General features: G+C 46.2%; 1 protein-coding gene across 1 annotated transcript; it reads right to left on the reverse strand.

The window, feature by feature from the left end:
- Positions 1–2192: 2192 nt before the first annotated feature.
- Positions 2193–3409, reverse strand: LOC109743925 (probable glutathione S-transferase GSTU6). The gene is made up of 2 exons (XM_020303018.4): positions 2859–3409; positions 2193–2744 (listed from the first exon to the last, which is right to left on the reverse strand). Exons 1-2 carry the CDS (start codon positions 3198–3200, stop codon positions 2394–2396), a joined length of 693 nt encoding a protein of 230 aa, XP_020158607.1. The 5' UTR covers positions 3201–3409; the 3' UTR covers positions 2193–2393.
- Between the last annotated feature and the right edge of the window lie 7694 nt (positions 3410–11103).

Genomic DNA, 11103 nt, shown 5'->3' on the forward strand with positions numbered 1-11103 from the left:
ATACATAGGCGATCGTCGTTGTTATGCTCACTGACCTCCTTCTATTTATTGATGAACCACTTCCTGTTTTCGTTGTCCACGAGTTTAGTGTCGGCCAATATGATCCTCGACTTCTCCGTGATTCTCGCTAGCATCACTTTCTCCTTTCCAAGGGTCAATTCTCTCACATGTCTTTGCTTTCTCAAGCTCCTTTTTTTTACCATTTCTCCATCTTCTCCATGTCAATCATTTTCCTCTCAATGATCATCCTCTCCCGGTTGAACTCAATCCTCACCCTTTGCACATTTAAGAAGAGCTTGTCCGCTCTTCCTCTTCCTATGTTTTGATAACCCCCCCTCGTTGCAAAAGATGTTCATCCATGTGGCAGTCATTTTTCTTGCCGTGCCATCACGCATGGCCCTATCCTTCTCCCACTACTCCCCCCTTTAGTGTCTATTTTTCATTGGCTCGAGCCCATGTCCGCCCGCCCCTCCACCTGTCTCATCATCCTCATTCAATCCAACATAATTTGTCAGAGCTTGTGACACCATTCTTCTTCTTCTTGGCGGGGTTACTGAGATTTTCAAAGTGTATTGACCACTTTGTTTTCCCATAGTGAATGGCTTCTTCTCAATTTGACGGTATGAAGTGGTGGCCAGTCCCATCTAGCAAGCAAAACTCACATGTCAACATAATGCAAGTAACTAAGCAAGCAAGAAGGATCATGACCAATGTAAAGCAAACACAACTTATATGGCTAGTAACTCCAATACCACTTTGCTGCATATTCTCCACTTGTGCATAGAAACCGCAGAACTTGTTCATAGTCTATTGGATGGCGGACCATCTATATTGGAGAGAACCCTCATCACAGATGGTATGGATTGCATGTGGCTCCATGTAGTGCTTGTGTTCATGGTACCATCCATGAATTATTTTTCCCGATATTTCAAGCCCTTTTGTTTGGTTCCACATATAGGATTCATACTTGTGGCCAACCAAGCTTTATACAATAAAACATCTTCATGGGTTGAGTATGCATTTCCTCCTGCCTTCACCTTCTTTTTCTAGTGCCCAATGATTGCCCAACATCCAACAAAGACGAATTTTGAACACTCATCTCATAATTTGGAGGATCTTGACTACCATTTATCATATCCATCGTGAATGAGTCGTAAACATGCATTACAATGAAACTACCATCCTAAAATTGGTCTGTTAATGCATATAGTGAAAAAAAAAACTATCGGATTTGGTTGAGTAATATCCTCGAACAATTGGTAGTCATGTCCGGCGCCGGAGCTTCTTGATCTTCTTTGTGAAGCCATGCACGATATCGAGCCGTTGCGAAGCCGGAACGCCATAGGGCGGGGGCATGGTCAGGACGTCAGAGTGGACGTAGCGAACTCCAAGTCAAGGATGTCTTCCGCCAACATCTTTCTTGGCCTTCTTGCGAGAGCACTGCCGGGCATGCTGCTTGTTTCCAGAAAACTTCCCTGATCCAGAGGTCTCCCATAAAGGAGCATGTCAAGGTTGCCTTGGGAGGCAAGCCCCAAAGCGGGTTGCACAACGGCTAAACGTCAATAGCCATCGTAGCCGAATCGGCGAAATCACTAGCCACTCGGAAACCCTAGCCTATCTATCATCCAATGCTTAATTGTTTTGTTATCAGATACTCACTCATAGGACATATCACATATACATATTTTGCGAGGACATCCATACATGTTGTAGCACTTTTATTGCTACGTCAATATGGTTTTATCCGTATGTGTTTGTAAAATTTGCACATGATACAATTTTGTGTAACGTATAGATCTTTCCATCTCAACAATTATAATATTTTAATCGGGAGAAAACCCAAGATCTAACCTCCATTGGTGGATCTAGCGATCATAGCGCTTCTGCGTCGATCCCTTATTGGAGGCATCGTTTTTGAAATGCTTGTCCCACATTCCGGGTGCTGCGACCGCTCATGGTTGATGTTGATGGTTGTTGTTGTATGCTTGAGTTCCATTCGACTTGACTTGACTTTTAGAGGTTTCAATTTTGTATCTTTGTGTGTGCGTGCGATGATAGGTTGTGTGCATTCCAGTCGTGCAAAGGCCGAGCGTGTGCTTATAGTGCTTGTATGCTCTTGAAGCGACATTACGAGTCAATAAAATTCACCCACCGTCAGAAAAATAGACGAACGGTGGCTTGTTTGGCTGAAGATAGATAGACAGATATTATTTTCCATGACCAATAAAGCTTTATGGCTCACTCAACAACAACAAAACTAAATGGTGAACGCTACGTGGGGAACATGAAAGAGAGAATACAATTCCAACGAGAAAAGCCAAAATAAACATAGCGGCAATCTTTTGAAACAAAATAGCTTTGCTGTGGCGAGCGGCCTCGTCCCCAGCATGAGCCTACGTTGTCAAGGACAAGGAGAACTCCACCAGCCTGTTCACATCCGGCATGACCGCCTCCACCGCGTCCAGCGCGCCGAAGCGGTCCGCCCACGCGGCGAGCAGCGGCATCGTCACGGGGTCGATGGTCTTGACGCCATTGATCACGTCCATGGAGCGCGCCCACGCGAGGAGGCCGCCGAGCACCGTGTCCACGTACCCGGGGGCGTCGCCTCCAAAGAACGGCTTCCCTCCGGCGACGTCCCGCAGGGCTCCGTCCAGGGTCTTCAAGGCGGCGGCCACCTTCTTCTTCCCCTCCACTTTCTCCTCCTCCGTCTTGCTCCACGACGCCTGGTACATGGCCTTCAGCAGCTGCGCTCGATTGCACAGAAGGGAAGTGACTAGTGAGACACAATTGTTCACAAGAGGTCAATGCTTGCCACGAACACGACGGATCTAATGAAATCAATGGAGTAATGATCATACCGTGTCGTCGATGAATGCGGCCCAGAAGCGGGCGACGGCGCGCTCGTAGGGGTCGGCCGGGAGGAGGGCGGGGCGGCCGTCGCCGGCGAACGCCTCGTCGAGGTACTGTATGATGACCGTCGACTCGCAGACGGGCTTGCCGGCGTGGATCAGCACCGGCACCATCTTGTGGACGGGGTTGGAGCGGAGGAGCAGCTCGCTCTTGTTGTCGAAGTCCTCCTCTTGGTACTCGTAGCTGCTGACGCCCTTGATGCTGAGAGCGAGTCGCACGCGCAGGACGGCCGGGCTCGCCCACATGCCCAGCAGCTTCAGGTCGTCCCCTCCTGCTCCGGCGGCCGCCATTGCTGCTGCTGCTGGTGTGGTGGCTATGAGCTGCTCAAGGTGGTCTCAGCTTTGCACGTAGACGATGGCTTGTGTTTTGGTGCCTCGGTTGTAAAGACTCCGGAGGTATATATGCACGAGCATCGGAGACTCTTCCGTTAGAACTTACCCTACAAGGCATAATGTTTGGTGGGTTAATTCTTCAGTTGAACTGTCCACTTTACGATTTGGACAAGTAATCAAGTGCGCACACATATGTCCATCGCACAAGCTGCTAGCTATATTTCTGTTGACGGCAACATTCAGAAAAATATTTCTGCTGACCCAAAGAGATGTTGGCCTCTATGATTCAAAGCTAGCCACGCCATATATTGATATATAGCATGCCAAAGTTGACCATGCTCAGTACTGATTTACTAGTAGTAGTACAACATTTGCGGTCAGGCTGATCGTATGAACCGCGTCGACGCTGACGTTACCGACCAGGATCTAATGCGGAGGCTTGGTTCCAAGTTGCGTGAACACATACGAAGTAATACGAGGAGAGAGATCCCCTGTGAAGTACCGGACTCCTCTCGTTTCCTCCTCTAACACTAGGCAGCTATGGCAAACTTTTTTCTCCAAACTTCACCGGTGAGCCGTGGATTCGCCTCGCCTCCCCTCAGCCTGCTGCTCCGGCGGGAAAAAGAATCTCAGTGCCTCCGCTCTAGTTAGTAATTTAGGTTAAAGTTTTTTAGTCCTCGCAGGTGCGACTCTCGGATCGATGGCGACACTTCTTCTTCGAATTTTTCTTCCGGGCTTCAAACTTTCTCGAGTTCGTACGTTTGGACATAGCCGATGGAGCTCCGGCGTAGATTCCTGCCATTTTCTTGAGGCGGTGAGGTTAGGGTTTCTCATCATGTGGCGGGATTTGGTGTCAGGTGCTTCAGATCTATGCAAGGGACGGCGACGACTGTGGCTCTAGGATGTTGGTCCTTAGGGCGCGTGCACGAAGACTTATCTGCTGTCATCAAGAAGGTCAAGCAGGCTCCGTTAGGGGAGCGCGCCAGCGGCACATCGACGGCTCGTTCTGCCGGCAGTAGTGGTCATTCGGTGGTCTCAGAATCTGATGCAACTATGTTTGAGATGCTTTGTACTTTCAGTGAATTTTTATAACAGATTTGATCCTATCAAAAAAAGAATGAGGAGCATTTGTGCCCGGCCAGAAAAATAGATTTGCGCATGTTGCCACTGAAACTTGTTATCTGAATGGGGGTCTAGCAAAACGTGTCTCTTGAAAAAAAAACACTCGCCCAACTTTGTCAAATTTTACTAAAAATGTGTAGACGTACTTTGGCTATTAAGAGCATCTACAATCCTGGTTGCCTAATTCGGGCCCTATACGCTTGCGGGCGCGGCCGAGCGCGTCTGCCGGTAGTAACCAGGCACATCCCATTTCTCCCTGTCCACAACCGCAACCCTCATATGTCTGCACCTAAATCGATACAAAGCATGCATCAACGTAGATCAACATGGTAACGTAGATCAAACTAGAAATATATAGCACAATCAGACCCAAAAAACATAGTTCGTTGTCAGAGATAGTTCACCGGACATAGTTCTTCGCTGGATAGATTAAACTACATACAAAATATATTAGCTAGACAGTTTGGGGAGGCAGAGATCACCATCTCTTGGCCGACCCCTTCCCGTTGCTCATTGTGCCATGTCTGACGCCGAGGAGACGTAGCTGGAGAGGCGGCGGATGTTGCGAGCCTGCTCCTTTGCGTGCAGTGCCTCCTTGGCCTTGGCGGTCTCCTTCTGCATCGCGAGGCGCTCCAAATCTGCGATCCCAAGTCGGAGTGCCTTCGGTTTCTTGTGTTGGAGGTGCCTCGTGTCCGTCACCACCGACGTCAACGACCGTCTCATCACCTCGCGGAGGAGTTTCGCCTCGGGGTCGACAGGCATGGATCTGGTGCTTGGGCTGGAAGGGCCGGGATCCGCCTCCCTCTGCGCGGCCCGCTGCCTCTCGCATAGGGCGATTTTCGCTGACTCGGGCATCCGCATCCTCTGGCTTGGCGCGGGCATGAGCAGCCAATGCTGCCCAGGAGGATAGGGGACTGGAATGGGAGGGGACAGTGAGTGAGCAGAGTGGTCGAGTGTGGACTGATAACTAGGGTTTTTTGTGGGCTCGTGGTGGCCCATAGTGGGCCACATCCAACGTGGCGGGTGCGTCTAGACATCCCCATATCCGCCCCACATGCGTGCCGGGTATGAGGGTTGCCAGATAGCATGGATGTTTGGGTTGGATTTACCAGGTCCGGTTGGGTGACAAAATCCTGACCGGACAATGACCGGACAGCCCGCCTGGGCGTTTGGGTCGATATGGGACCCTGATTGTAGATGCTCTAATGCTAGCTTTGTCCAGTAGGCTATTCCATCATACTCACTCCATTTCACAACTATTTATGTTGACCCAAACATATCTAGTATGGTTCAAAGCTAGGCACTGTTGTAATATGTGAGCAATTTCCATATAAATTAATTCTGAAACGCAGTTAATAAATTATGATAAAACAAAACTAAGCATGATGACCGATTAAACAAAAAACATGACACCTACTAGACATGTAATTTTATGCTCGCTAGTGCCAAAACAAATCCGAAGAAAAACTCCCTAGCAGAAGATGTGTTCACGGCGCACAAAAAGTTAAGCTAGGCATTATTAGTAACACATATGATGCTCAAGAAGAAGAGGTGTTGGCGGCAACACCGAAAGATATGTCGCCGAGCAGATCGTCGACATCGAGGAAATGGCCGTTGTTGGAGAATAGCCAAACGCAATCACGGTGGAGGAAAAGTGAGCAAACACGCTAGAGTGCCCCCAAAAACCCGATTCTCTCTCTCCCATATAGGCTCGCAATGCGGAGACGTGACATCAGTGGTCGGCTAGGCTCAATCATGAAACACAACGCTTGCAAGGCGTCGCGAGGACAGCGACGCAGGAGCATGTGTGTATATGTACTCTTTCAACCTCTTAATGATGTGTGAAGAAACCAACCATGTACAGTATGTCGGACCTCTTGGCTATTCGATGAGACTAAACTTTCCACGCTCTCTTGGCATGCATGAATTGTGTAGATTTTACAAGATTTGTGTTACTAATAATGCCAAGACTAAGGCAATGTACTACTCGGTGTAGATTTTACAAGATTTGTCAAGACTAAGGCAATGTTGTCGTACTATTAGGGCCTGTTCGGATCAAAGGTGAGTAAACCAGAGGATTGGAGGGAAATAAAGGAAATGGAAAGGAATGGGTGTGCAAAACAGAGGAAAGAAATACGTTGTATAACCCTGCAGAGTTGACGTTCGGTACTCAGGAAAAATAATCTAAGGTTCCCTAAAAAAAAGGAAAAATAACCTAAGAAAATCAACTCAGGTGGGCCCCATGTTGTGATTTTTAAATGTTATAAAAGATCAACAGTTGCTGCCGTTCTTGGTTACGTAGGTACGAACATGCATAGATTAAGCCAGCGTGGGTCCAACATGCATGCTTCAGTGGCTTTGTTTCTGTTTGAGATCGAAAGTGAAATCTCTGTCTTGATTGATGGTTACAGGCGCTACTTATACCATCTGGAGAGACGCGATCGAAGGGAGGCGTCAGTTCCAGGGGCAGGAGCGAGAAGCAGTCTGTGCGGGACAAACCGCACGACGGTTTAGGCAAGGGGAGATTTTCCCCTAATTACAAATTGTAATTAATTCTAACACTCCCCCTAATCTACACTTGACCATGTAGAACCATCTTCACGATTATCCGGGAAGCTCTATCATCTCAAAAGATTCTCCTTCAAAAGTTCTTCATAAAATCTTTGATGAGATCCTGAAACATATACTCACAAAGAAAGATAGCATAATGTGATGTCATTAAAATGAGGATATCTCAAGAAGAGACTCCCCCTGACACCTGCAAGTCCCTAAGTCTTCGCATACCAATTCCATGAACACATTTCTGGAATGTAGAATTTGGTAGAGACTTGGTAAATAAATCAGCAAGGTTGTCGCATGATTTGACTTGCAGAATGCTTATTTCCCCGCTTTTCTGAAGATTATGGTGGAAAAACCATTTAGGAGAAATATGCTTGGTGATATTACTCTTGATGTATCATGTTTGCATCTGCGCAACACAGGCCGCATTATCTTCATAAATAATGGTAGGTGATTTTATCGAACCCATTCCACATGACTGTTGTATGTGGTTTATCATTCTGCGAAGCCATACACATTCGCATGTTGCTTCAAATAATGAAATTATTTCAGAATGATTGGTAGATGTTGCCACCAGAGTCTGTTTCGAAGACTTCCATGATATAGCAGTGCCACCATGTAGGAACACGAAGCCGGTCTAAGATCTGGCATTATGGGGATCAGACAAATAACCGGCATCTGCATATCTAATCATATCAGAGTCCTGATTTTTCTGGAACTGGAAAAATAGGCTAAGATCCTTTGTGCCTTGGAGATATCGAAAGATATTCTTCACTCCAGACCAATGACGTTTGGTGGGAGCTGCGCTATGTCTAGCAAGTAGATTCACTGCAAATGCAATATCAGGTCTTGTGCAATTTGCAAGATACATAAGCGCTCCAACAGCACTAAGGTATGGAACTTCAGGTCCCAACACCTCTTCTCCATCATCCCTTGGTCTGAACGGATCTTTCTCTATGTCTAGAGATCGAACCACAGAAATGATGCAAAATCCCGTAGAGGACTTCTTGATGAGAACACATGGGCAATCAGCACTATTGGAGTAACCTTTCTGAAGAAGGAACTCACTGAGTCGGTTGTACCACATCCATCCCGACTGCCTTAAGCCATATAATGACTTATTCAGCTTTACACAATACATGTTGCGTTTTGCATTTTTATTCGGGACAGAGATTCCATCAGGAACCTTCATATATATGTCCGAATGTAGTGACCCGTAAAGGTATGCGGTCACGACGTCCATCAACTGCATAGATAGACGATTTTGCACTGCCAAGGATATAAGATATCGGAAAGTGGTTGCACTCATTACTGGAGAATATGTTTCAGTGAAATCAATGCCGGGTTTTTGCGTGAAACCTTGTGCTACGAGCCTTGCTTTATATCTCACCACCTCATTGTTCTCATTCCGTTTCCGTAGAAAAACCCATTTGAATCCCACAGGGAAAACACTGGGAGGTGTAGGTATTGCTTCAGTGAATACCTTTCTTTTATTAAGCGAGGCAATTTCTGCTTGGATTGCATCCTTCCATTTAGGCCAGTCGGAGCGCTTTTGGCACTCAACGATAGACCTTGGATCATGATCAGTGAGAAGGGTATCTGCAATCTTTTCAGCAAAATATATGTCGACAGTCGTAGTCTTACGGTCAAATGATTCTCCAGAATCAACATAGTTGATGGAAATTTCCTGCATCCCTAGTGACTCTTCGTGATTTCCCAATACGATCGAGTCTGGGTGTTCCGATGTCCCAGTTAGTTTGTGCATACTGGAACTGGGTTGTGGAGGTTGCCCTTCCACTGGGTGTATACTACCCATCAGGTGTTTGTCAACGTTGAGTTGACCTGCATTTACTGACTCCGAGGTTTTTTTCCTCGATTTCCTTTGCTGCTTGCTAGAAGCATGCTTTGGGTCAGAGGTCGTACTACTCCCCCTCTTTTTAGGAATAGGGAGTTGAGTGGTTTTTATTGGTACCTCCACTCTTTCTGGCGCGTTTCTGGCCGGGTTTAAGGATTTTGTAACACCTTTCAAATCAGTAAATGAATCTGGCAGATTATTTGCAAGACGTTGCAAATTAATGATCTTCTGAACTTGAAGTTCGGTCTCTTGGGTACGTGGATCAGAGGATGAAATGGCATGAGCATTCCAATCAATTTCCGGGCATTCTTTCTGGTACTTGAAATCTCCCCCTAATGCCGGAAAATGTTCCTCATTAAATATGCAATCAGCGTGACGGGCTGTGAACAGATCCCCAGTCAGGGGTTCCAGGTACTTGATAATCGACGGCGATTTGTACCCCACATAGATCCCCAACTTCCTGTGTGGGCCCATAGATGCCCGCTGTGGTGGTGAGATCGGGATGTATGCAGCACATCCGAACTTACGCAGATGGGAAATGCTTGGAGGATTTCCACGTACCAATTCCAGAGGGGAAGAACTGTGATATGCAGTTGGCCTCAATTGTATCAAGTCAGCAACGTGTAAAACAGCGTGACCCCAACAAGAGGTTGGCAAGTTGCAATTCGTCAACAAAGGTCTTGCAATGAGTTTGATCCTCTTAATCAACGCTTCAGCCAAACCATTTTGTGTATGGACATATGGAACAGAGTGCTGGACTTCAATCCCCAAAGCCATGCAATAATCATTGAAAGCACGTGAGGAGAATTATGCAGCATTGTCCATTCGAATTGATTTAATTCGACTTTCAGGATAATGGGCTTGCAACTTAATGACTTGCCTCATTATCTTGGCAAATGCATGGTTTCGTGTGGATAGAAGACACACATGTGACCATCGTGTAGATGCGTCAATCAGAACCATGAAATACCGGAAAGGTCCAGATAATGGCTGAATGGGACCACAAATGTCTCCTTGAATATGTTCAAGGAACTGAAGTGGTTCAGCTTGTATTTTGAGGTGTGAGGGCCTCAAAATTAGCTTTTCCGTGGCACAAGATGTGCACACAAAATCAAAATATTGAGGAAATTTTGACTCAAGCAAATTATGACCAATGGAATTGCTAGTAATTTTTCTCATCATCCCTATTCCAGGATGGCCTAGGCGATCATGCCGGGTTTGGAATGCGTTAACATTCTGAAAAATTACTTTGTATGCAACATGTTCCACGGGTTTGATGTACGTATAGTACAAACCAGACGATAGAGAAGGAATTTTCTCATGTACCTTTTTGCCATATCCGTCATCTTTAGTAAAGAGTAGATACTCCTCTTTGTTGTCTTCATGGGTTTCAATATGAAAACCATTTTTACGGATATCTCGATAACTGATCAGGGTACATGCAGAATCGGGATATAGTAAAGCATCCTCAATTGTCACATACGTACCACTTGGGAGGGTGAATATGGCACGTCCAGTACCAACAATCACAGTATCGCGTCCAACGATAGTTAGAATATCTCCATTCGTCTTTTTCAGAGTTTGGAAATATTTCATCTCCCTCAGTATGGAGTTTGTGGCACCACTGTCCACAAGGCATAATTCCTCTTCCATCGGATTGTCCCCGTAGAAAACTATATAAAACAAAGAATTTTCAATAAGAGAACCTCATAGTAATATATAGAATACATTATATCAAATGTGCTGATACAATACAATATAAAGACAACAACAAACTTATGTTCTTATTACAATCATCACGAATGGACATAATTAAGTAGATCACTAGGAGATTGAGGGACTAGTCGAAGTCGCCAAACACGTTATTTGCGGTGTACTCAATCAACGTGTTCTCCATTTCAGCAGTAGCCTCATGCAGATAAGGAACCACGGCGTTGCTCGGTCCAGGAGGAACATCGTGCGAACCACTAGCTCCTTTTGCGCTATCCGGATAAAGGTTGAAGTTGGCTTCAAACCTTTTCCCTTGAGGTGCTTTGCGTCCCTGAGATTGCTGGTACAGCATAGCCAGATGCTTGGGCATTGTGCACTTTTTAGTAGAATGCGTGGAGCATCCACACTTGTTGCAAAGCTTAGATTTATCAAGCCTGGGCTTTGAAGTGCCCTTTCCCTTGCCTGGGTATCTAGATCTCCTGTTCCCATTGCGCTTTCGCTTATACTCGAAATTGGATTGTTTACCCCGAGGGGTACCATTAAACTTTTGTCTATTTGCAACATTCAGATGGACTTCAGGTAAAGGTTGTGCCCCAACTGGGCGCTGCTAGCCAT

This window comes from Aegilops tauschii, chromosome 7 (genome assembly GCF_002575655.3).
Source record: "Aegilops tauschii subsp. strangulata cultivar AL8/78 chromosome 7, Aet v6.0, whole genome shotgun sequence".
In the NCBI taxonomy this organism is placed as follows: Eukaryota; Viridiplantae; Streptophyta; class Magnoliopsida; order Poales; family Poaceae; genus Aegilops; species Aegilops tauschii.